The sequence below is a fragment of the Jaculus jaculus genome, chromosome 20 (genome assembly GCF_020740685.1).
Source record: "Jaculus jaculus isolate mJacJac1 chromosome 20, mJacJac1.mat.Y.cur, whole genome shotgun sequence".
Lineage (NCBI taxonomy): Eukaryota > Metazoa > Chordata > Mammalia > Rodentia > Dipodidae > Jaculus > Jaculus jaculus.
Window position 1 is genome coordinate 22,205,555 of NC_059121.1, and position 27,390 is coordinate 22,232,944.

The 27,390-nt window shown below is 42.4% G+C and overlaps 1 protein-coding gene across 3 annotated transcripts in view; it reads left to right on the top strand.

The window, feature by feature from the left end:
• Slc38a9 (solute carrier family 38 member 9) overlaps window positions 1-27,390 on the top strand; it is an 81,512-nt gene that overhangs the window by 20,861 nt on the left and 33,261 nt on the right. For all 3 annotated transcript variants that reach the window (XM_045138979.1, XM_045138978.1, XM_045138977.1), the window contains exons 3-8: window positions 10,778-10,910; window positions 13,048-13,169; window positions 13,699-13,762; window positions 14,633-14,726; window positions 17,571-17,741; window positions 24,695-24,754. In XM_045138979.1, coding sequence (XP_044994914.1) covers window positions 10,778-10,910; window positions 13,048-13,169; window positions 13,699-13,762; window positions 14,633-14,726; window positions 17,571-17,741; window positions 24,695-24,754 — 644 coding nt within the window. The remainder of the gene's footprint in view (window positions 1-10,777; window positions 10,911-13,047; window positions 13,170-13,698; window positions 13,763-14,632; window positions 14,727-17,570; window positions 17,742-24,694; window positions 24,755-27,390) is intronic.

Sequence of the window (27,390 nt, forward strand, 5' to 3'; positions counted from 1 at the left end):
GAACTTGAAGGAGGAAAGGGTTTAATTCGCCCTATGTTTCCAGGGAGGCACATTCCATCACGGGAGGGAGCTCACCACTGGCCAGCTAGTCACATTGAGTTACGAAGCAGAAAATCTTACACCAGAAGTTATAAAAGCCCACCCACTAGCTCACTTCCTCCAACAAGGCTGCACCTCTTAAAGGTTCCCTAACCTCTCTTAACAGTGTCATCTGCTAGGGGACAAGTGTTCAAACGCATAGGCCTACAGGAGACATTAGATATTCAAGTCACAACAGAGGATATACCTAGCTTAGGCTCTTGGCACCTTAAAGCAAAAATAAATAAATAAATAAAAATAAATGGGTTTTTTTGTTTGTTTGGTTTTGGTTTTGGTTTGTCGAGGTACGGTCTTGCTCTAGCCCAGACTCACCTGGAATTCACTCTTTAGTTTCAGGGTGGCCTCGAACTCAAAGCGATCCTCCTGCCTCTGCCTCCTGAGTGCTGGGATTAAGGACTTGGGCTACCACGCCCAACTTTGTTTTTAGGAAGGTTATCATGAGGCTGGAGAGATTTCCTAGTGGTTAAGGTGCTTGCCTGTGAAACCTAAGGACCCAAGCTCACTTCCCTCCAGTGGGTGGCGCTTGCATCTGGAGTTCATTTGCAGTGGTTGGAGTCCCTTGTGCACCTGTTCTCTCCCTCTCTCTCTCTCAAATAAATATTTTTTTAAAAAGATTATACCCACACTCCTTATGTGTGGAATATGCCCTTTCTAGCACTCCTTTTTATCGTAAAGTATATTTTGTATTTTGCTTATAAAACTCCTGTGCATAAGTTAGTTACCCGGACAGGTTTTGCCTGGTCTCTGGCCTTAGCCACTGAGTCTTGTAGCAGCAAGAGACCTTGCGCATGCGCATGCACACACACACATACATACGTGCAAATAAATGGAAACAAAAGAGACTCTTTTTCTTTAGACATCTGCCTAAAGAGTAGGTGGGCTGTGTTTGGGGGTGTTCAGTGTCTAGATGATCAAGGTAACAAAAGCAGGCCAAGTGTGGTAGCCCATGTTATCTACAATCCCAACTTCTCATGGCAGCGCCCATACGCAAGTTAGTTTACACTGGCTACTTCTCTCTTTCTACCTCGCTCTCAAACAAAGAAGAAAACAGGATTCCAATTTACATAATTACATATTTTTTAAATTATTTATTTATTTATTTATTTGAGAGCTACAGACACAGAAAGACAGATAGAGGGAGAGAGAGAGAGAGAGAGAGAGAGAGAGAATGGGCGCGCCAGGGCTTCCAGCCTCTGCAAACGAACTCCAGATGTGTGCGCCCCCTTGTGCATCTGGCTAACGTGGGACCTGGGGAACCGAGCCTCGAACCGGGGTCCTTAGTCTTCATAGGCAAGCGTTTAACCGCTAAGCCATCTCTCCAGCCCCATAATTACATATTTTTTATAATTACATATTTGAATACATTCTTTCAATGTCTTCCTAGTTTCTAAGGAAGAAAATTTTAATTGTTCAAATTTGGTTAAGTTTTTATTTTATTATTATTATTAGTAGTAGTATTTTGATTTTTGGTTTTTCTTTTTTTTATTTTTGTTCATTTTTATTTATTTGAGAGCAACAGACAGAGAGAGAAAGAGGCAGGTAGAGAGAGAGAGAGAGAGAGAATGGGCGCGCCAGGGCTTCCAGCCACTGTAAACCAACTCCAGATGAGTGCGCCCCCTTGTGCATCTGGCTAACGTGGGTCCTGGGGAACCGAGCCTTGAACCAGGGTCCTTAGGCTTCACAGGCAAGAGCTTAACCGCTAAGCCATCTCTCCAGCCCTGGTTTTGGTTTTTCAAAATAGGGTCTCACCCTAGCTCAGGCTGGCCTCGAACTCATGGTGATCCTCCTACCTCTGCCTCCCGAGTGCTGGGATTAAAGGTGTGCACCACCACGCCCGGCTCTTTAATTATTTGTTTAAATATATTTTATTTATTTATGAGAAACAGAGAGAGAGAGCGCACACACCAGGGCATCTAGCCACTGTAAACAAACTCCAGATGCATGTGCCCCCTTGGGCATCTGGCTTACATGGGTCTGGGAGCATTGAACCAGGATCTTTTGGCTTTCCAGGCAAATGCCTTAACCACTAAGCCATCTCTCCAGCCCTGGTTAAGTTTTAATTAAAATGCTAGCCTCCCATCAATTTTTTATTTCCCCTCCCCCATACAGACTAGTTAGGTCACAACACTGGAAATTTTATCTTTTTTCCATAAACCCTCTTGGTAGATTTGAATAAGATTTGGAGAGTAACAATTGCCATGACTTTGTTGCCTGAAGCTCCTCTTCATTTGTAATTGAAATAGTCACTTTGTTTTAAAATTCTGAGCTAATACCCTGCTTAATTATTTCACTCAAGTAAATCAAGTCAATTTTTATTTATTTTGCCTGTTTTCCGTAAACCCTCTTGGTAGATTTGTATAAGATTTGGAGAGTAACTGTGGACATTGCTGCCTGAAAGTACTTTTCATTTATAATTGAAACAGGCATTTTGTTTCAAAATACTCAGCTAATACCATTCTTAATTATTGCCATCAAGTAAATTGAGTCAATTTTGATTTATTTTGCTACTTGCATTAAATGGATGAGGAGGAGCTCCATGAAGGACTGTGACCTTCCGGGAATTTCCCCCACATTCCTGGTCTCCTTTCGTGGAAAGTCGCTGACCATCTTCCACTGGTGTTGCTCTGACTCCCAGATGGGAAGGAGGGGTGGTCACTGTTCGTATCGCTGAGCGACAAGGGGAAAGCTGCTTTGGTGGGGTTGACTTGAAGTGCATCTGCATTCAGCTTGGTCACAGGGGTCCTGGTGTGTGAGCCCCTTGTGCCGATACTGGACAAGAAAAAACTGAAGCCTTGCATTTCTGTTTTGAATCACTTTTGCCCATAAGAGATGATCTGCAATCAGCACAAAAGAATTAAAACAATAATTTATGGCAGTTTTGAAAACCAAAATTTGAAGCACGAATTGCATTGAAAAGAATTTTGAAAGTCATTCTTGGTAGAATCTGCATTTAATTAAGATACATGGGCCTGAGAGCTAATTTTCAGGTCAAGTTTTTTGCCCATATGTTTTTGATGAAGACGTCTACTTGTAGCTAAGTCACAGTTTAGAATTTTAAAATAGGAAATTTTATAACCTTCAACCAAGTGTTTATCAGCATTTGCTTTTCTCCAGGCCTTTTTTTATTCTACCTCTTTTATCAGTTAAAAAATAATAACACGTTTAATAAAAGGGAACTGCACGTGTGCATGCATGCATATATTCATTTGCAAAATATCCGTATGCTTATTTTTATATTGTATATCATATAAAGCATACATAATATAAACTTTTTGTGATCGGGTCTTATAAAGCCCAGGCTGGCCTCAAACTAGAATTCTTATGTAGCCAAAAATGACTTGGATCCGGTCCTCCCAAGTGCAGATGTGACACGCATGTGCCACCACACCCAGTTCACGCAGTGCTCGGCTTCACGCCCAAGGCCTGTGCATGTGAGGCAAGCACTCTGCCAACGGAGCTGCATCCCCAGCCTAGAAAATTCTGATTATAACAAAGAATCAATCTTGATAAAATAAAGTTGTATTCAGAGCCGGGCATGGTGGCGCACGCCTTTAATCCCAGCACTCGGGAGGCAGACGTAGGAGGATCACCGTGAGTTCGAGGCCACCCTGAGACTCCATAGTTAATTCCAGGTCAGCCTGGACCAGAGTGAGACCCTACCTCGAAAAACCAAAAAAAATAATAATGATAATTTTTTAAAAGTTGTATTTATTAGCAATATAGTAAAAGACATTTTACTTTATGATAGTAAGAAATCACTATGCTTTTTAAAAAAAAAGTCTGAAAGCCGGGCATGGTGGCACATGCCTTTAATCCCAGCACGTGGGAGGCAGCGGTATAATCCCAGCACTTGGGAGGCAATGGTAAGAGATCGCTGTGAGTTTGAGGCCACCCTGAGACTTCATAGTGAATTCCAGGTCAGCATGAGCTAGAGCGAGACCCTATTTCGAAAAACCAAAAATAAATAAATAAATAAATAAATTATGGCACTGTAACATAGAAATTTGGACTCACTTGACATTCATTTCAGTCTCATTCCAACAGTATGTAGTTGTGTTGAAATTTGTTGGTAAGTTTTTGTAGACTTAGTGATTGCAATGCTATTTTGTATATTCCAGCACTCTATACATTTTTTTTCTGTTTTCTTTTGTTGTTGTTTATTTGTTTTGGTTTATTTATTTATTTTTAAATGCTTTTATTTATTTATTTGAGAAAGGCAGAAAGAGAATGGGTGTGCCAGAGCCTGTAGCCATTGTAAACAAACTCCAGACATGTGCCACCTTGTACATCCGGCTTACGTGGGTCCTTTGGCTTTGTAGGCTAAGACCTTAACTGCTAAGCCATTTCTGCAGCCCCATTTATTTAATTTTTTTTTTTTTTTGAAACAGTGTCTCGCTTTAGCCCAAGCTGGCCTGGAACCCACTGTGTAACCCAGGCTGGCCTCAAACTCATGGCCCTCCTCTTGCCCAGCCTCTCACGTATTGGAATCACAGCATTAGCTGCAATAGCTGGCATTTTCCTTTCATTCCCAGTGCTTTCTGGTATGTTCTTCTAAATAGCCGCAGTTCGTTTATCCACTTCACTTGCGGGACACTGGGGAGGTTTACGGTGTGAGGAAGACCTGAGCCTGCCATGTTGCACTAATTTTCTCATAGGTTGCTTCTTTTCATTTTCTGCAGCGTTTGATATTTTATTTCCTCTATCATTTCTCTCCTAATTTTTGAAATTTATTTTAGAGAGAGAGAGAATGGGCACGCCAGGGGCCCCTGCCACTGCAACCAAACTCCAGAAGCATGCACCATCTTATGCATCTTGGCTTACGTGGGTTCTGGAGAATTGAACCTGTAACCTAGGGTTTTATAGGCAAGAATCTTAACCACTGCCTACAGAGAAGTTGTAAGATTTATCCCATAGTATTTAATTAGCTTTTTTTTTCCTGATTATTTAAGATGTCCCCATTGGGGAAATCTAAGTTGATGGGAACTCTCAGCAGTACTGCTTTTCTGACTTCTGGGTGGCAACCTAAAGTTATTTCAAAACGACAAGTTTACAGGCTGGAGAGATGGTCGAGCAGTTAAGACGCTAGCCTGCAAAGCCCAACGACCCAGGTTCAGTTCCCCAGGACCCACATAAGCCACATGCACGAGGTGGCACGTGTGTCTGGCATTCGTTGGCAGTGGCTGGAGGCCCTGGCGTGCTTGCCCTCCTCTGTGTGTGCATGTCTGACTCTCTGTTTCTGCTCACAAATAAATAATAAGTAGACAAAACTACAGGTGTGAACTTTGTTTATGCACCAGATTGTACTGAGCCTCTGGTGGCATGTTAAGACCTGTTCCAGACCCTGGGAATGGGCCAAGAACCAAGCCGACAGAGGTCCCTGTCCTTGGGGAGCCTGTAGTTCACCAGAGGTGGCCCAAACCAACGAGTGTATGTACCGCGCTAGGTGATGCAGATGCTAAGGACACAATGTCAAGCAGATAAGGTGGCCAGAAAGTAGCGAGAGTGGAGAAAAGGTGTCGAAAATTTAGGCGTGGCGACCGTAGTAACAAAATGCCCTGTTGAGAAAGGGGCAATTGAAGAACGAGTGGAAAGAAATGCAGAAGCAAGCAGCGTGGGTGTCTGCATGGAAGACACTCGTAGACTTTTTATTTATGGTGGGACGCGGTGGGGTGGGGTGGCGCACGGCGTGTGTGGGTTATCATATTTCAGCCTGGGTCCCACCTTCCACCTCATCTTTTTTTTTTTCCTTTTTGGATTTTCAAGGTAGGGTCTCGCTCTAGCCCAGGCTGACCTGGAATTCACTGTGTAGTCTCAGGATGGCCTCGAACTCACGGTGATCCTCCTACCTCTGCCTCCCGAGTGCTGGGATTAAAGGCGTGCACCGCCACGCCCAGCAAACTTCTGGCTGTTAACATGGGGTCTGGAAATCTGAACCCAGGTACTCAGAGTTGGGCAGCAGGTGCCCGTGCCACTGAGCCATCTTTCTAGCCCTGTAGACTTTGTTCTTACTAGAAATGAAGAGCAAAGGTACTGGAAAAGGTGTGAGGCTTGTAGGGTTTCAGGAATGGTGAGCAGGTTCGTGTGCTGGGCAGTAGAGTCCACCCGATGGGATAAAGCAGGCACAGCTGGGAGCCGTTGGATGCTTGAGTCAGACATTCAGTCTGGAGATAATAGCTCCCGTGTCACCCGCAAGCACAGAGAAGATAAAAGGTCTATGAGGGCTGGAGAGATGGCTTAGCGGTTAAGTGCTTGCCTGTGAAGCCTAAAGACCCTGGTTCGAGGCTACGTTCCCCAGGACCCACATTAGCCAGATGCACAAGGGGGCGCCCGTGTCTGGAGTTCATTTGCAGTGGCTGGGGGCCCTGGCGCACCCATTCTCTATCTCTCTCTCTCTGCCTCTTTCTCTGTCACTCTCAAATAAATAAATAAACAAAAAAAAATTTTTTTTTAAGTCTCTGAGCTCTGGAGTACTCTGACATTGAAGTTAGAGACCTGAGAAGCAATCAGTCAGAGAAACCGGAAGGAAGGCTTTCGTTTAGGATCAAGTCCTGTGTGAGTGTGTGAGCTCCTCTATACGATGGTCCAGACAGAGCTTAGCTCTCTCCTGTCACTTAGAGTTTTAGAAGTTTATCTTGTACCTTGACTTTCTGGTTTTGTTTGTGCTCTTCTGCATTTGTGTGTGGATGCGTGCGGCACATTAGGGCTCCAACCGAAGGCCTTGCATATGCTACAGTGTGCTCCCCCATTGAGCCGTACCCCTAGTCCTCTGCGTTACAAAGCACTCTCCTCCCTTTGCCCGTATCTCACCAACTTCTTTAGGGGCTACACGGGAAAAGTGCCGACTGTACAGGTATGAGGACCAGAGTTTGGAACCCCAGCACACTTCAAGAGACCCAGCAGGCCATGGTGGCCTGCCTATCACCCCAGCACCCAGGAAATGGAGACAGGGTCCCCAGGGCAAGCTGACCTGCTAGACTAGCCACAGTGGCAAGGCCAGGTCCAGTGAGAGACCCCACCTCAGTAAATAAGGAAGAGAGGTCCAGGAGGGCAGTGAGGTCACCTCTGGCCTTTGGCTGGCTAATGGGTACTGCTTCTCAAGTTTATTATATATTAGTTACGTTTGAGCCAAATATTAAGAATTGTGAAACATTAACCAGTGGGTAAGACTGAGACCCTCAAAGATTGCATAATAATCTGCTGAAGAGATGCACGCACATGTGTGCCCTTACACACACAGCACCACCAAGAAGATGAAACTCACCTATAACTTCCCCAGAGGTCTACCAGGTAGGGTCCAGTTCCTCCTTCTGTGTGACCCCCATTCCTTAAGTATGCAAAGTACCCCATGTGTGACCCCATTCCTCAAGTATGCAGAGTACCCCACGTGTGACCCCCATTCCTCAAGTATGCAGAGCAGCCCACAGCCCTCGCTGTGTCCTGTTTCCACTGTTGCACACAAGAACTTGCTCTCTCCCTTTCTCCTTCTTTTCTTGGGATTGCTTATTTACCCCTCTCTTCATCAGATTACTGTGTAATCCTTGAGGTCTGGGACTTAGGCAATGTTTAATGTTTCACATAATGCTTAATATTTTGTTGGAACTTAAATAATATATAATACATTTGATAACTAGCACCAGATGACTAGCCAAAATAAAGAAGAACCTTGTATAGGCTCAGCCGTGGGCAACAGTGATTAAAGATGGAGTGCACAGTAGGGCTTTTGTGGAAGTGGGTGCCATGTAGACATCAGAGGAGTGAGACATGTGCACAGTAGGGCTTTTGTGGAAGTGGATGGTGTGTAGACATCAGAGGAGTGAGACGTGCACAGTAGGGCTTTTGTGGAAGCGGGTGTCGTGTAGACATCAGAGGGAGTGAGACACGTGTCAACAAGCCAGCGATTACCTACAGTTTCCTAGTAGCCTAAGGAGTTTCTAGGTGCAATGGCTTGATTAACTTCTTTTCCTGTCCTCTTTATTGAAAAGCTGTCTGGCAGACATAAAATGTTTTACCACGCAGGTTGAAGCAAGTACAGTGGGTTCGTTCTTTGAATATTTATTTGCATGACATTTTTTGGAATACCTGATTGCCTTTTGAATTTTAGCAAATTACCGCAGCCTGTCAAGTGCTGGAGCGCTTCGGCTTTCAGAGGCATGCGAAGAAATGAGCGGCTTGAAGCTGAGGTCTCCACACTGGCCGCCAGCCTTCCTGCGAGTCATGGGATTGTTATTAAACCTCAGAGAAGCATAACTGGTCAGCAGAAGGGTGGAGACAGATTTAAAAGCCAAAAAATTTTTAAGGAATTTAAGGAGTGGAACTTAGAAAAGGTGTTAGTAGAAATAAGGTTTCTCTGTTTAGGAGTGTCTTAAATGGACACACAAGGTTTGAGTCACATTTTAAAATATTTTGTAAATTATGCTTAATATTAAAACATTTTTCCTGTGGCATGACCATAAATATTTACAGGGTGAGACAAATATAGCTTCTCTATTTTCAGTGAGCCTGTACAGCTAACCTACATGTCAGATGGGAAGGACCACTGATAGGGAACAGTCATGGCACACTAATCAGAAACTGGAAACGTTCAGAAGTCTCTAATTCCGAATATTAGCCTTTGTACAGCATTCCTAACTTAAAAAATATTCTGAGATCCAAGTACAGTTCACTTTAGAAATGTATTTTCACTCTCTCAGATGAAGGTTTAAGCATGTGTTTCTAATAATTCAGTGAAGAATATGCTGAGCTGTATATTTTTTAAGAGAATCTGTTTTGAAAAGATTCCAAAATATTTGTTTGAACAGGCCCTCAACATCTCTATGAAAACAGTTGGAAAAGAAAAACTATCCGAGTCACTCTGCTCTCAGAGCTCCCCGGCCGATTGAGCTGGTGCAGCAAACGCTGCTGTCCGAGGCCAAGAAAGTTAGCGCTTTTCAGCAGGCCTTCAAACCAACCGAGTGGTCCATAGTGATACCATTGAATCGGAGAGTGAACGGCCCCACGTAGGCCATCTGCATGTCGTTGGTGCCACTGTTAGGTCTTTTAATAACCCACGGTTAGCTTCGACGTCCACCCGCTTTATGCCGGCCTCGAGTTGTGTCGGACTTTGTGTCTGCAAAGAAGGAGCTGAGTGTGGAGATTGTGAGCTCGGGTACGAGTGAGCTGTCTTCCAGGCAGCAGGCAGTATGTTCAGTAGCCTTCTACTGCCGCCACAGAGGGTCACAGGAGACCCTCGCTCCAATGGCACGTTGCAGTGCTTTGGGGGGATTGACAGTTATGTTAGACATCCAAATGCAGAAGCAATTGCTTATTCAGCCACTGACACATTTATTTTCACTATATCCCCTTAAAACTTAACTGGTAGTGCTTAATGCATTTAACAATTTGATATCTATCTACGTACATATATATGTATATAATATCATCGTGATCTCTCTATCCATGTATGAGCTTGAGCAAGTGCCCTGTTTACATATTCATTAAATTGAATTACTTGGTACCCACCAGCTTTATATGCTGGGAATAAATGATTTTAAAATTCTCTGTACCAATTACAGAGAAGACTAAAATCAACATCTATCCTCCATTTTTAAAAAACCACAGATCTAATAGGAAAAATAGCAAAAATCAAAATGTCAATCACTTGATTTTTTTTCATTGTTTCCTACAAGATTAGACTAACAATGATTCTAGAATTGATTGCCATACCTTAAAATATTGGAAGCTTTTTTTAGAGCCCTAAGTGGACAGGAGTTACATGAAGCCATTGATGAATCCCCTGGGTTGTTTGCCATGATTTTGACCTGGGTGTCATGTGAAGGGGTCAGTTACTACTGGGAACACAGTGTGACTGATACGTGTCTTCAAAGGGTCTGGGATTTGGCAGAGGAATGCATTGCTCCAGGTGGTCCTACGTCGCCTTCCCATTTCGGACAAATAAGGGAATTTCAGGAAGGCACGGAAGGGCTTGATATGCAATGATGATTGAAAACCAGAACCTTTATTTTTAGTTCATCAGGTTAGTCATGGGAAGGAAGCAAAATACATAAATAATAGGATAACAGAGTATGTTAGCAAAATTTAAAAAAAAAAAAGTGTGCTTAGTGCCCTGGTGTTCCATTTGACCCGTTGTGGTAATCTCACCCAGGAAGTGGTTGAGATCACTAGTCATTACTCCATGAGCTGAGAAATAGGGATTTTGTTTATCATAGAAAGTAACTTTGACCTATGAAGGAAGCAGTTAGAGTCTGTTCAGTAAAGGGACTTTTTTTTTTTTTTTTGGTCTATAATTCATCAGATTTAGTGCCAGAAGTTTTTTGAGAGCGTAGTCAAAGCTGTTTCTATCTTAAGTTTCGTTGTTAGAAATTGACAGCTGCCAACTTTTTTTTTCTTTGCTGCATTTCTTTTTAATAGCCGATTTAAACTTTCCCTGTTCTCTCTCCTATGTTGCTAAGTTCATTTACTGTTTAAGGGTGTTTAAAGTACAAGCATTGTGAGAAACGCTGCATGCTGTGCACGGGGGTAATACTTCTTTTGTAATGCTTTCTTTTCCCACCACAAGCGAGAAGTGAACGCCTTCGTGCTTCCCGTTTCAAATGGCGGACAAGAAGTTATTTTCTTCAATGGCTGACTTCCAGAATTTTTTCCACAATGTTTTCTGTCAAGTGTATATTCCCTTCTTTAGGCCTTTCTATATAGAGCCCACAAACATCGTCGGTGTGCATGATGTCATTCAGAGGGTCAGTGACCATGCCTCTGCCATGAACAAGAGGATCCACTACTACAGCCGGCTCACCACGCCTGCCGACAAGGCCCTGGTAAGAGGCGCAGCCTTGCTCGATTGTCTAGAGCTGAGTCGAAATGCACAGCGAACTGCGTAAACCAAGGCAGCCCCCAGGGTATGGGCTTGCTGCTGGCTGCCTTCCTAAGGGCAGCATCATGCGGGTCAGAGTAGCAAACCATGTCTCAGGCCCGGCCCCTGTCTTCTATCTAGCCTGGCCGGGGGTACAGAGATGCTTGTTAACAGTAGCCTGGATTTTTTTTTTTAAATTAAATTCTGCTGATCCTCAGTCCCATCAGCTTTGAGGGAGGTGGCTTACTTTTTTAAAGTAGCAGCTAAGATCCTATTTTACAAACAGAAGATTCTGCTCACTCTGTTCCAGTTTCTGAGCCTGAAGCTACAAAGAAAAAAAAACAATGTTTTCACAAACTTTCTATGAGACTAAGAAACTGAAATTAAGACTCTGCAGACTTGGGCTGTGCAGAGCACATGCCACCACAAATTCTTTTGTTTTCTCTCATAATGTTAAAAGCATGAAAACAAATTCTTAGGGAAAGGGCTGTAAGGATATTGAAGGCAGAACTGGTCCATGGCCCACCACTTATGGACCTTAGGTTGTTTAAAGCCTATCATATCATTTTAGAATAGAATCTGTAAGTATATGATGAAATAATACAAGTATGTAGTGAAAGAGAATAAAATAAGAGTGATTGCATGTGATGCATTCAGATTTTTGAAAGCTGAAAGAAAAGTAGGAGCATTTCAGGATAAAAACATATGCTTGGGGCTGGAGAGATGGCTTAATGATTAAGGCACTTGCCTACAAAGCCAAAGGCCCTCACAGCGACGGTTGTGAAGCAAGCCGTAAGATTTCCTTTGTCTTGTTTGGTTGTTAGTTAGCATCTCTTGTTTTTCAGACAGGGTCTCACGTAACCCAGGCTGCCCACAAACTCACCATGTGGCCAGAGGGAACCATAAAACTCCCGATCTTCCTACCTCCGCCACCCAAGTGCTAGGATTACAGATCTACACCACTGTAAAATCTCCTTTTCTATAGCCAAAGCAAGGACTTCCAGAATGTTCTCCGTGGGATAATGTCAAACTTTTTTGTTCTCCCTATCAGTAGTGGTGGATCCTCAGTTCCATCGTAGAATTATCGCAGTCCTTTGGGGAGTGAAGGTAATCCAGTCTCTCACAGAAACTCCTAGAAGCATACTTCAGAGATACCAGCTAGTCTGCCTAGGCCTGAGCGAATACTGCTTGCCTGGAAATCACGTCAGCATCATGCACTGAGTTGAAGCCCTTTGCTCTCTGACCCGAGTCCTGTCTCCAACCTCTGTCCTGTTTCCCGTGTTTTCTCACACAGTACAAAGCCAGAGACCAGGCACGGGGTCAGGTCTGAGGTGTTCTCTGTATAACTGAAGTGAGAATATTGCCAGAATTTTCTTTCTTTTTTATTTTGTTTTTTTGAGGTAGGGTCTCACTCCAGCCAGGCTGACTTAGAATTCACTGTGGAGTCTCAGGGTGGCCTCGAACTCACGGTGATCCTCCTACCTCTGCCTCCCGAGTGCTGGGATTAAAGGTGTGCGTCACCACACCTGGCTCAGAATTTTCTATATATGTATTTTTGTTTGTTTTGTTTTGTTTTTCCAGGTAGGGTCTTGTAGTCCAGTCTGACCTAGAGACTCTGTAGTCTCAGGGTGGCCTCGAACTCACAGTGACCCTCCTACCTCTGCCCTCCAAGTGCTGGGCTTAAAGGCGTGCGCCACAGCGCCCAGCTCCTGTAAGTTTTTGTTTTACTTTTCTTCTAAGTTTGCTTTGCTAGCTGTAGCAGTTTTTCTCTAACCTGATATAACACAGCCCTGGGTTGTTTTTGTTTTTTGGGGGGTTTTTTGTTTGTTTGATTTTTCACTCATGGCAAAAGACTGGAGAACCCAAATCTAGGAGGAATGTAGGTAAAGAAGTGAGGGAGGGAAGAAAAATAGAAGCCCAGGTGTTCAGTAGTCAAGTATCTCTCTTATCTGGAAACTTTCCTGCTTGCCAGAGCCTCACAACCGCTTTACTTGAACATAAAATCCTAGAACTGAGCCTAGCCGGGTTCTGTGGTATGTAGGAAATACCCTGCTGTGTACATTTGGTGGCTCTGACGTTTCTCTGTGTCTCTTTTTCACCAGATTGCCCCAGACCACGTCGTGCCGGCGCCAGAGGAGTGCTATGTGTACAGCCCACTGGGCTCTGCTTATAAACTGCAGAGTTACGCGGAGGGACACGGGAAGAACACCAGTTTAGTAACTATGTGAGTATGTGAGTAAAACTACTTTTTGGAGCATAACAAATTATATATGAATGAAGTCACTGATTGTTTTGATCTTTTTTTTTTTTTTTTTTTTAATGAGGTAGGATCTTATTCCAGTCCAGGCTGACCTGAAATTCCCTATGTAGTCTCAGGGTGGCCTCAAACTCTCAGCGATCCACCTACTTCAGCCTCCTGAGTGCTGGGATTAAAGGCGTGCACCACCACACCCGGCTCTCTTTTGACTTTTGACTTAATTAAAATGTTCGGGGCTGGAGAGATGGCTAATCAGTTAAGGCACTTGTCTGCAAAACCTAAGGCCCCAGGTTCAGTTCTCCAGTACCACATAAAGTCAGATGCACAAGGTGGCACATGCTTCTGGAGGTCCTTTGCAGTAGCTGGAGGCCCTGGCGCACCTATTCTCTCTCCCTCTATCTGCCCCTCTCTCTGTATCTCTCAAATAATTAAATAAATAAATATTTTTAAAAGTTTGAATAGTCTAAATTTATATTTTTATGCATTTCTCTTTTAGTTTTATGATTTGGAATACCATGATGGGAACATCTATACTAAGTATTCCTTGGGGCATAAAACAGGTAATGTGACTCTTGAGCACGCTTTCATTTGAATCATTTTCTAAACTTATAGTCCCAACACTCAGGAGGCTAAAGCAAAAGGACCATGAATTCAGGGCCAATTGGGCTACATAGTGAGTTTTAAGTCAGCTTGGGCTTTTAAAAAACTTTCATCATCATAATCATAATAGTACTAATAATAAATAAATATAGTAACAATAATAGCTTTGCTTTTTTTCTTTTTACGTTTTAAGTTAAGTTTAAGACTGGGTATATAGTGTTTTTTATCATGCATGAGGCATTGGGTTCAATTCCCAGCACTGTAAACTAGGGAGAAAAATTGCCACTATATTTTTAACCTTTGGTAACTAAAATTTCTCAAAGAGAACAGATGGTTCTGTTTGGCTTTCCATTAATTATTTGATTTTTCTCATGATTTAAAAAGACATATTTTGCCAGGCATGGTGGCGCATGCCTTTAATCCCAGCACTGGGGAGGCAGAGGTAGGAGGGTCATCGTGAGTTTGGGGCCACTCTGAGACTGCAGAGTGAATTACAGGTCAGCCTGGACTAGAGTGAGACCCTACCTTGAAAAAAAATATGTATGTATGTATGTATGTAAATTTTATGTGTTTGAAAGACAGAGAGTATAGGCACACAAAGGCCTCCCGCCACTGCAAACAAACTCGATACTCATGTGCCACTTTGTGCTTCTGGCTTTATGTGGGTCCTGGGGAATCGAACCAGGTCTGTCAGCTTTGCAAGCAAGCACTTTTAAGGCCTGAGCCATCTTTCCAACCTTTTTCTTATGATTTTTTTAGAGTACCAATATGATTGCAGATGGACTTACTCTTGCATGATGACCATATCCTGTACTTTGATTTCTCAACAGGCTGGATTTACTACTGGGATGTGTGTCATCGTGTTGATGGGTTTCTTGACACTTTATTGCTGCTACAGAGTGGTGCAGTCAAGGACGATGATATGTAAGGCTTTAGATTATTGATACGGGAATTTATACATTAGCTCCTGTGAAGCAGATCCTAGTATATATTCCACATGTGTGACAACTGTCTGCTTTGTACTTAAAGATTTGTTCTTTTAATGTATAGCTCTTAGATAACTGACTTTTTTTTTTTGGTTTTTCGAGGTAGGGTCTCACTCTGGCTCAGGCTGACCTGGAATTCACCATGTAGTTTCAGGGTGGCCTCGAACTCACGGCGATCCTCCTACCTCTGCCTCCCGAGTGCTGGGATTAAAGGCGTGCGCCACCACGCCCGACAGATAACTGACTTATTAATGCACTGGTGGCTCCCTTTGAAATTCAGAAAGACTGGAACTTCTTTGCAGAATACATTCACATTGGTGTCGATTTCCATATAAGAATAATAAAAAGAAAAACATAGCCTTTGTCAAAACAAAATTGATATTCTGATTCTTATCAATTATTAATGATTTGTTTTGACCTACCCGTCACAGATCTAAATGTTGGAATCTCCTAAAAGTAAAATTTCTAAGTAGAGAAATGTGAAAATACGAATAATTCTTAAAGTTATCTCTACTCATCTCTATAAATTCTAGATCAGGAAACAATATCAGAAAAACAATACTTTTGTTTGGTTTTTGTTTGTTTAGATGGGGGTCTTTACTATACTTCCCAGAATGGTCTTAAACTCCTGAGCACAAGTAATCTTTCCAACTCTGTCTCTCAAGGCTAGAACTATTAGGGTACACCACCACATCTGCCCAGCAGGTCAGGGAAACGTCATTTTGAAGTATTTTAAGCTGAGTATTATGGGACACATCTATAATCCAGTACTTTGGAGGTATAAGCAGGAGAATCAGGAATTTAAGGTCATACTCAGGTACTTACCAAGTTCAAGACCAGCCTGGGCTATATATGATACCTGTCTCACAAAAAATAAAATGAAATATTGAGCCAGGCATGGTGGGTGTACGCCTTTAATCCCAGCATTCAGGAGGCAGAGACAGGAGTATCTTTGTGAGTTCAAGGCCACCCTGAGAGTGCAGAGTGAATTCCAGGTCAGCCTAGGCTTAGAGCGAGACCCTACCTCAAAAAAAATAAAATAGAAAAATAAAATATTTTAAGATATAAGTTGGCATGCATTCTTTTCACTCAGTGGGAACAAACCCAGAGAGCAGGATTGTACTCTGGTATTTTCTCTCTCAACTAAGTAGCTCCTTTCTTTAACTAAATATGCTGTGGTCCCTTGGGAAGAACTGTTTGAAAGTCTGAAGAGAAATCTTGCTTTGGCCACTCAAGTTCCCGGTTGAGTTTACTTCGCCTTTGGCGTCTGTGGTTTCACTGTGCTGAGATCAGAAGAGCTCCGTAAACAAATGCAGTGCGTGCATATCTTAACTCAGTTCCTTAAGATGAGCACACTGCCCCCATGGAGTTTTCTCTACAACTAGTCAAGAGTGCTCAGTGCTTGTGTTTCTTACACTGCTTGCACACAGTTTACAAGGATGAACCCAGATCAGCTCATTTGACAAGGTAACACTGCTGCAAAGTCTGACCATACCAAAAAGACACAGAGATACATTGTCATAAACTTCCTCATAAAATATCATCATATAGAATCACAAATGAATCAAAACATAATAATAGCCTGTGTTTATTCCATTAAGGCAAGAAAGATATTTTGTTAAGAGACCCAACATAGGACTGGAGAGATGGCTTAGCCATTAAAGTGCAAAGCCTCAGGACCCAGGTTCAACTTCCCAGGACCCATGTAAGCCAGATGCACAAGGTGCTGCAGGCATCCAGAGTTTCATCTGCAGAGGCTGGAGGCCCTGGTGCACTCATTGTCTCTTCCTCTCTCTCTTTTTTTTTCATTCTCTCTCTTTCTATCTGCTTCTCTAATAAATAAAAATAAATAAAATATTTTTTTTAAATCCAACATAATTCACTATACTAACAAAATAAAGGTAAAATCCACAATTATATCAATAGATAACCAAAAGAAAGGTATTTCAGAGTTCAGCATCCATCTCTGATTAAACTCGTAAGTGAAAAACACTACTTAAACATATTAAAGTCAGGCCTGGAATGATGGCTCAGCAGTTAAGGCATTTGCCTTCAAAACCTAACAACCAGGGTTCACGTCCCTAGTTCCCACATAGAGCCAGATGCACAAAGCAGTGCTTACATCTGGAGTTTGTTTGCAGCAGCTGGAGGCCCTGGCACACCTGTTCTCTCTCTCTCTGCCTCTATTCTCTCTGTCTCTCTTTGTCTGCAAACAAATAAATAATAAATAAATAAGCACATCCCAAAGCCTGCTTTTCTTCTGTGATGGCTAACCTGTGGTTGTTACCATGACAGGATTTAGAATCACCATGGAAAGAGATCAACGGTCTCTTTCAAATGTGTCCTTTATCTACCTACCTGTCTGTCTGTCTGTCTGTCTGTCTGTCTGTCTGTCTATCTATCTATCTATCTATCTCTATCTCTTATCTCGCTATCTATCATCTATAGTGTTTTACATAGCTAATAAATCATGTCGCCTGTTTATAAACCCTTTCCTAGTATTTTTGTCTAGCCTTAGTTACCACATGTTTTAACTTATTATACAGGCTTACAATGTTATAATGTTTCTAAGACTTTAATATCTTATTGATTCCATATAGTTTCTGTATTTTGCTCTCGTAATATTTTGCCAGTTGCTGGTTTTTTTTTCATAATATGCTCTAGTATTTGGAGATGAAATATCCGTAAGCTTTTGACAATTTTGAGCTAATTAGAAGGATGAAAATTGTAAATTAAGGACCGACCAGCATGTACCTGTGTTCTCTCTCTCATTCTCATCCAGGTTCCTCAGATACGACTACCTGGGAATATCCAGATGTCTGCAGACATTACTTTGGTGCCTTTGGGCAGTGGTCAAGTCTCGTTTTCTCACTGGTGTCTCTCATTGGAGCAATGATAGTTTATTGGGTGCTTATGTCTAATTTCCTTTTCAATACTGGGAAGTTTATTTTCAGTAAGTATCAGTGTCATTGTTTAGCAGTCACTCCAAATGCCACTGAATTGTTCCAGCCTTAAACTGAGATGTGTACAGAATGTCATTTTGAAAAATATTCTGGATTCAAAACCATTTACAGTAATTGGGACTGGGGAGATGACTCAGTGGTTAAAAGCACTTGCTTTTAAAGATGATCTCAGTTCAATTCCCAAGTACCCACATAAAGCCAGGTGTGTCTGGAGTTCCTTTGCAATTGAAAGAGCCCTGACAAGCTCATGCCCTCTTCTCTCTCAAACAAACAAAATCTTTTCTAAAATTAATTAACATCAACTTTAATTACATCCTTCAAAATCTCCAAAATATTTCTCTAATTCAGGCATTATTTCAGTGTTTACTACAAAATTTTAGTACTGTAAGTAGAAAAGCTTATGAAATTCATTAATACTAATTTATGAGGCAGAGAGAGAGAATGGACATGCCAGGGCTTCTAGCCACTGCAGAGTAACTTCAGGCGCATGCTCCATCTTGTACATCTGGCTTATGTGGGTACTTGGGAATTAAACCTGGGTCCTTTGGCTTTGCAGGCAAGTGCCTTAACCACTAAGCCATCTCTCCAGCCCCTACATTCTTTTTGATAATATTTCTTGAATAAAAGGTCCATTTCATATTATAAAAAATTTCAAAATTTTCCCCTGATGTTTGATAGACCTAAGGTTTAAGATAAACATGCCTTAACTCCATTAGAGAGGCAGAGGCAGGAGAATCAGAAACTCAAGGCCAGCCTGGGCTATATGAGACCCTGTCTCAAAAAGAAAAGAAGCAGGCTGGAAAGAAGGCTTAGCAGTTACGGAGCTTGCCTGCAAAGCCAAAGGACCCAGGTTTGATTCTCCAGAACTCACATAAGTCAGGTGCACAAGGTGGCACATACATCTGGAGTTTGTTTGCAGCAGCTGGAGGCCCTGGTGTGCCCATTTTCTCAATATCTATCTCCCTTTCTCTTCCCATTTTTCTCTCAAACAAATAAAAATATCTTTTAAAAAAGAAAAGAAACAGGAAATATTTAAAGATACATAAATATGCAGATACCATTATAAGTAAACAAAACATCAGGGTATTTGCTAATAAGCTTTAATGTTTTAACAATTTACCATATTTACATTAGTTCTTATTGTTATAAAAATAAAATATTACAGAGCTGGGCATGGTGGTCTACGCCCTTAATCCCAGCACTTGAGAGGCAGACATAGGAGGATCACTGTGAGTTTGAGGCCACCCTGAGACTACATACTGAATTCCAGGTTAGCCTGAGCTAGAGTGAGACCCTACCTCAAACAAACAAAAAATAAATATTTCAGAGATATTGAAACTCAAACTCCACATGTATTCCTTCTGGATCTCATTTTCCTTCTTCCTAAATTTGGTATTTATCATTTTCATACATTTTTTTATATTTTTACCACATAACTTTTATGTATAGTATGTAAACATGTACTGTTGTCTTATGTGGGTTTTTTTGTTTGTTTGCTTTTTGTTTTATGCTTTTTTTTTCCTTCAGGTAGGGTCTCACTGTAGCCCAGGCTAACCTGGAATTCACTATGTAGTCTCAAGGTGGGTTCGAACTCACGCCACCACACTTGGCTGCATGATTTTAATCTATGTAAATACCTTTGCAACTTGCTCTGTGTTGTAATTTAATTGACATAGCTCATTTTAGTTGCTTTATAGTATTCATTAATATAAATGTACTATAGCTTTTTTTTTAATCTTTTCTCTTTTTGGTCAGTTTCATCTCTTTATTGTGTAATTATGGGAAAAACCTTTATGAAATGTCCTCATTTCTGCCTCATTGTATTCATACGGGATTTTCTCCAGGCTATGTGTCTAGTAAGAAACATTTCTGGAATTTAGATTATTTACTTTTTGAAATTTCTCAAGAATTGCCAAATTCCTTATCTTGTTTATTCCAGTTACACTTGTACCAAGTTTAGAAAAAGTTTCCCTCATTCCACATCCTCTCTGTACATGATGTATTCAAACAAGTCTTGTCAGTCTGGGTGGGGTGGTTGTCTGTTAGCTTTCTGTGGTGGTTGGATTCAGGTGTCCCCCATAAACTCAGGTGTTCTGAATGCTAGATTCCTAGCTAATGGAGATTTGGGAATTAACACCTCCTGGAAGGAGTGTATTGTTGGGGGCGGGCTTATGGGTATTATAGCCACTTTCCCCACGCCAGTGTTTGGCACACTCTCCTGTTGCTATTGTCCACCTTATGTTGGCCAGGGGGTGATGTCCACCCTCTGCTCATGCCATCGTTTCCCCCTGTCATATTGGAGGTTCCCCCTCCAGACTGTAAGCCAAAATAAACCTCTGTTTTCCCAGAAGCTGCTCTTGGTTGGGTGATTTGTATCAGCAATGCGAACTGGACTGCAACAGTAAAGTGGTACCGAGGAGTGGGATTGCTGCTAGACACCTGACTGTGTGGCTTTGGCCTTTTGGAGCTGATTTTTAAGAGGGATGTGAAAGGATTTGAAACCTTGGCCTAAGAGAGCTGTAAATACAGCTTGATGGACTATTCTGGTCAGAGTTGAAAGACCTGAATGCAGTAAGATCTATGGACTGTGAGGTTTGGCTTATGAGGGTGCAAAAGAGCTTTGCTTGGACTGGGCTAGCAGTTGGTGTGAGGCTTGCTGTTATGCCCAGGTCCTGAGAAGTTGTGCAGGGCTGCTTTGTGTAGAAATGAACTGGTGTGAGCAGAGGGATATGGCCCAGAAAGAAAAATTTTGGGGTGAACTACTGCCAGTTCAGCTATAATTGAGAGATTACAATCTTTGAGATTGGGCCAGCTGACCTGCATTGGGACAACAGGAAGAATGTAGACTCTTTTGAAGGGGCCTGAATGCTCAAGGAGTGCCCTGTTCTTCAAAGTCTGCTTTATTCCTCCCTGGATTAACAAATTGGCACCCTACCTGGTATTGTGGAGTATAAGAAATGCAGGAAAGAGAGGGTCATTGGGTTTGCAACTTGTGTTTTGGAAATGGCCATGGGCAGTGTGAAACAAGTTTGCTCTATGCCTGCATGGAGACCCCTTGGGGCCATGAGGATGAATCATGGATTGCAGTGGAGATGCTGGAACCACGAGATGCTTGCTAAGGAGAGCTGCCAGCCCCGATGTTTTCCAAGACTGTGAGTAGCCTAGCTGGAGGGGCAAAGTTGGAATGCCAGAGGCTTGTTGCTAGTTAGAATTATTGTACTTGGAGATTTGTCACTGGTTAGAGTTGTTGGACTTGAAGCTACAGAGTTTGATATTTGGCCTGGTTGTTTTAAATCTTGTATTGGTTGAATATTTCTTAGCTATGTTCAATGCCATTTTTTGCAGTGTGAATGTTTATTCTGTGCCATTATGGGCTTTTTGAGGTTATTTTTTGATATTATGGCTCATTTAAAAGAACTTGGATTATGGGGATGCTTGAACATCATTGAGATTGATAAAAACTATGGGGACTTTTAAAGTTAGATGAATGCATTGCATTTTAAATCATGTATGGTTATCCTTTTATGGGTGTCTGGGGTGGAATGTGGTGGTTTGATTCTGGTGTCCCCCATAAACTTAGGTGGTCTGGATGCTAGGTTCCCAGCTAATGGAGATTTGGGAATTAATACCTCCTGGAGGGAATCTATTGTTGAGGGTGGGCTTATGGGTGTTATAGCCAGTGTCCCCATGCCAGTGTTTGGCACACTCTCCTGTTGCTATTATCCACCTTATGTTGACCAGGGGGTGATGTCCACCCTCTGCTCATGCCATCGTTTTCCCTGCCATGGAGCTTCCCCTCGAGCCTGTAATAAAAATAAACCAAAATAAACCTCTTTTTTCCCACAAGCTGCTCTTGGTTGGGTGGTTGGTACCAGCAATGCGAACCTGACTGCAACACCTTCGCGGTACCAGCAGTCAACCCCGAGGGCCGAGCATGCGCCAGGCAGCAAGCGCTCTCCCACCGAGCAGCATGCCGACAAGAACATGGTTTCCGTTTGTACTCCTGCTTAGAAAGTGACATTGGACAGCTTTCTTTTTTTCTTTTTTCTTTTCAGTATTTTATTTATTTATTTGAGAGAGAAAGAGACAGAGAGAGAAAATGAGTGCACCAGGGCCTTTAGCCACTGCAGGCGAACTCCAGACACATGTGCCACCTTGTGCCTCTGGCTTTACCTGGGGACTCCGAACCTTAACCACTGAGCCATATCTCCAGCCTTCCTCTCTTGATCCTATTAACTATTAACTAGCTACTTATATTTTTTTGTCAATGTTTCTATTGGGTTGTTAGTAATTTGCTTGTTTTTAGGGATTCCTTGTAAAGGTTATGTACATTTATCCATTATTATGCTATAACCATCTTAATAGCTTGTCTTCACTTTGTGTATGGTGACTTTATGCAGAAGGTTTTTATTTATTTATTTGACAGAGAAAGAGGGAGACAGAGAATGGGCATGCCAGGGCTTCCAGCCACTGCAAACAAATTCCAGATGCGTGCGTCCCCTTGTACATCTGGCTAATGTGGGTCCTAGGGAATAGAACCTGTGTCCTTTGGCTTCGCAGGCAAATGCCTTGACCACTAAGCTATCCCTCCAGCCCAGGTTTTTTTTTTAACTTTAAAAATACTCAGTTTTTTTTTTTAATATGGCCTGTAACTCTTTCATATACATTTTAGAATCAGTCAATTTATAAAGTTCCACTGTAGTCCGATTAGAGTTTGATTAAAATTGCATTGATGATGGGGAGGTAATATGATGGAGAATGGAATTTCAAAGGGGAAAGTGTGGGCGGGGGAGGAATTATCATGGGATATTTTTTTTATAATCATGGAAAATGCTAATATTATGTCATTAGGATGCTTTCACAGTCTATTTAATGTCTCTTAGGTTTTTCTTATAAAAAAAATTAAAGTACTCTCCAGGCATGGTAGTGCATGCCTTTAATCCCAGCACTTGTGAAGCAGATTGCTGTGAGTTCAAGGCCAGCCTGAGACTGCACAATACATTCTAGGTCACCCTGGGCTAGATCAAGACCCTACCTAAAAAAGCCAAAAACCAGAAAATAAATAAATACATTATTGTTGGTAAAAAGATTTGCATATTTTAAACATACTTTTTATTTAATACCTTAATGTTTCTGTAAATATAGCCTTAACTTTATGTACAAAATACACTTTGGTCATAAAGGAATTTCAAACATAGGCAAGGTAAATAACACTGTCAGAACCCACATGGTCCTCTCATGGAGCGTCCACATTGTCAGTGTGCTGCTGATCTAGAAATTGTATTGTAGACGCCCCAGCCATCTCTTTTTTCATTACTGTTCCCTTAAGAAGTCTCTTTAGCTGGGCGTGGTGGCGCACGCCTTTAATACCAGCACTCCAGAGGCAGAGGTAGGAGGATCGCCATGAGTTCAAGGCCGCCCTGAGACTCCATAGTGAATTCCAGGTCAGCCTGGGCTACAGTGAGACTCTACCTCAAAAAAAAAAAAAAAAAAAGTCTCTTTAGACATTTTTATTTGCCCTTCCATGAGATTTTAATGTCACAGATGTACTGTAATGTCCTGTATTTTGTGAACTGTGTGCTGTCCGTGTTTTATATGTAAAAAGAGTACATTTTCCCCCCTTGAGCATGAATTTCTTCTTCTTGGAAGCGATCATCTACGGAGAAAGCGTGAGCTATTGTACCCACTCTCTATGTCCATTCAGCTGCTATACATATAGTTTTCTTTTGTGTGCAGAGCAAGACCTTGTCTCAGAACAAAAGAAGTACACACTCTATCTGCTCCAGTACATTCTGTTATTCACTATAGAATGACATGAGTGATCAGGTATCTTCCTCCATGACCTTACTTTCTTTTGGTATGTCCTGCAGTCTTAGTGCTTCTTTTTTTTTTTTTTTTCTCTGAGGTAGGGTCTCACTCTAGCCCAGGCTGACCTGGAACTCACTATGTAGTCTCAGGGTGGTCTTGAACTCATGGCAATCCTCCTACCTCTGCCTCCCGAGTGCTGGGATTAAAGGCGTGAGCTACCACGCCCGGCTTCTTAGTGCTTCTTGGGAGCACATAACAACTGTACCGCCCTGGGTCTCTACAAGTACATAATGGACTTGATGAAAACTTTAGGTGATTTCTGAAGTAGGGTTGGTTATATGTGATTGTTGGTTTTCCTTTTTGGCATACTTGAGAACTATACAAAATGCAGCTGAACTTACATAAATTAATGTGAGCATAGGAAAGAACTATACACTTCATCTTCCTTCTGGCCTTTTAACTACCATTAATTCAGCCTTATGAGTAGGTTGTTTTGTTTTGTCTTGTCTTTTAGTTTTTGGCTTTTGGTTTTTCGAGGTAGGGTCTCGCTGTAGCCCAGGCTGACCTGGAATTCACTATGGAGTCTCAGGGTGGCCTCAAACTCATGGTGATCCTCCTACCTCTGCCTCCCAAGTGCTGAGATTAAAGGCGTAAACCACCATGCCCAGTATGAATAAGTTTTTTAAATCTTGAAGTATGGGCTAGAGAGATGGCTCGGTGGTTAAAGCACTTGCCTGCAAAACCTAAAGATCCAGGTTTGATTCCCCAGGGCCCATGTAAGCCAGACGCATAGGGTGGCACATGCATCTGCAGATCGTTTGCAGTGGCTAGAGGCCCTGGTGTGACCATTCTCTCTCTGTCTGTCAAATAAATAAAATGCTAAACAAATCTTGAAGTCTTAAAATTTTTCCACAGTGGGACTGAAACCGATAACATTATCATTCCTTCAGGCAAAGAAAACTTCAGAAAGCGAAGCTGTGGGTTAACAGTAAAATAGTTTCAGTTCAGTGGCATCAGTTCAGATTCACATTTGGTGATAATTTAAACAATTTTATAAACAAAAGACTTTAGAGGATGGTAGGAGTTGGTGTCTTTTATCCATTGTTAAACTACATCTTTGTCCTTGTTTTTTTAGATTTTATTCATCAAATTAATGATACAGACACAATACTGGAGACCAATGATAGCAACCCAGGTAAGTGGTTTGAAAGTCAGTTTGTTTCGTCTTTGTTCACTGTCTCACTCTCAAAAGGGTTTAATGTGGACCCTCGTTTAGATAAGCGGTCAGTGAAAAAATGATTACTGTTATGTTACTGAACTGCTCCTATTGTTGGTAATTAAAAAATGATAAACAGCCGGGCATGGTGGTACACACCTTTAATCCCAGCACTTGGGAGGCAGAGGTAGGTGGTTCTCCATGAGTTTGAGGCTACCTGAGAATACATGAATTCCAGGTCAGCCTGGACTACAGTGAGACCCTACCTCAAAAAACAAAAAGCAAAAAAAAAAAAAAAAAAAAGATAAATAAAGTCCAAAATGACTGTTTTTTTTTAAATATTTAATTTATTTATTTGAGAGGGAAAAAGAGGTAGATAGAAAGAGAACGGGTACACCAGGACCTCCAGCCACCGCAAATGAACTCCAGACACATGTGCCACCTTGGGCATCTGGCTTACGTGGGTCCTGGGGAATCGAACTTGCATCCTGGGCTTTGCAGGCAAGTGCCTTAACCCTTAAGCCATCTCTCCAACCACCCCTCAAAATGGTTGCTTTTATGTGAGCTAGGCACAATATATCTGAAATCTGAAATACTCCAAATCAAATTAGGCCAAGCGTGATGGCGCATGCCTTTAATCCTAGCACTTGAGAGGCAGAAGTAGGTGGATTGGTTGTGAATTCGAGGCCACCCTGAGACTCCATAGTGAATTCCAGGTCAGCCTGGGCTAGAGAGTGAGACCCTACCTCGGAAAACCAAGAAAAGGGAAACAAAAATCAAGTGAGGGTCTCTGGAGCTCAAAGTTCGTGCTACCGCATTTGTCTGGCATGCACAAGGCCCCGGGTTTGATCCCCGGCACCGTCCCACAAAGCCAGGCCAGAAGTGCCTTGGAGCGGCGTGAGCAGTAAGGTGTCTGAAAATATTCCCAAATCTGAAACACTTGGAATTCAAGCCTTCTGGGTGAGGGATGCTCAGACTGTCTCACAGCTCAACTGGACCCACAGTTTCCATGCTTTTCTGAGTAATCACGAGGCCCGTAAACTCACAGCACTTGTAACGGTGCCGCCGTCTAGAAGCGCAGTTCTTAGGCTCGGGTACAGCTGCGGGGCGGCCGTGCCGCTGGCAGTGCCGGCGTCCCACCAGAGCCTTGCACGCGCCACACGAGCTCTCTCCAACCGAGCGGCGTCCCTCTCCTCCAGGTGGTTGACTTAGCTTTAGATATGTCGTGCTGTAATTTACTAAGAGGTAGGCTTCACTGACTTACGACATATAAAATAATTTGTCTCCTGGTAATAACAGAGGCCAGTTGTATATGGAAAAAATAAATGGAGGACTTACCTCCGAAATAACCTAATTTCTTAGTAAAGTTTCCTACATTTATTTAACAATGAGTCCTTGGGTATGATTCAGTGCTAGAGCACATGGCAAGCATGGGGGAGACCCTGGGTTTGATCCCTGGCACCACAAAAAAAATTTAAATTTAAGCTGGCATGGCGTGGTGGCGCACGCCTTTAATCCTAGCACTCGGGAGGCAGAGGTAGGAGGATCGCTGTGAGTTCAAGGCCACCCTGAGACTACATAGTGAATTCCAGGTCAGCCTGGGCTAGATTGAGACCCTACCTCGAACAACCAAAAAAAAATTTTTTTTAATTAATTAAGTTAAATTTTAAATCATAAAAAAAAATAAACCTTTGTGTCCAATGGGCTTAATTCAATATGGAAGTCATAGGGAAAGTGTACCTGGGCACTAATGTAACCTTGCAAGCAGCTACACTCTTAACCTTGAATATCACCTATAGGTGTTGGGTTGCATTGATTTAGCTCATCATGGGTCAGGAATGAGACATGTTCCTCTGCTCCAGATTTCTGACCAGAGCACAGGAGAAAAGAGTATGCATTAACATGCTAAGAAGGGATGAGAAAGAAAAATGTTTGGCTTTGTGGGGTGTCACGTAATAGCTAGAGAATAGAATCCACAATAGAACTGCCACCAAGTGTCCTCGGTGGCAGGCAGTCAGGGCGGCACTTGCTTAACGGGGGCGTGTTCACTAGGACGGAGTTCTGTGCAGAGCCCCATCTATTGGCAAAAGCTCTGTTGTGAACCCAGAAATTAAAATGATGTGTGTACTCTGTTTGATAGCAGAAGAGACTGCTGTCTTTTGGTCAGTGTTCAGGAAAATACATTCTCGTCATGCACGATGACACATGTCTATCATGCCAGCCTTTGAGAAGTAGAGGCAAGAGGATGGAGGGGTGCCAGGTCAAGGTCATCATCAGCTCCATACTGAGTTCAAGGCCAACATGAGACCCTGCCTTATAAAGCAGGGAAGCTGGGTATGGTGGCATACACCTCTAATACCAGCAAGGGTAGGAGGATTGCTGTGAGTTTGAGTCTGCCCTGAGAGTACATAATGAATTCCAGGTCAGCCTGGGCTAGAGTGAAACCCTACCTCAAAAAACAGATAGAGGTCTGGAGAGATGGCTTAGCAGTTAAAGGCTCATGCCTGCGAAGCCTAAGGACTCAGGTTCGATTCTCCAGGTCCCACGTAAGCCACATGCACAAGATGGCACACGCGTCTGGAGTTTGTTTGTGGTGGCTAGAGGTCCTGGCGTGC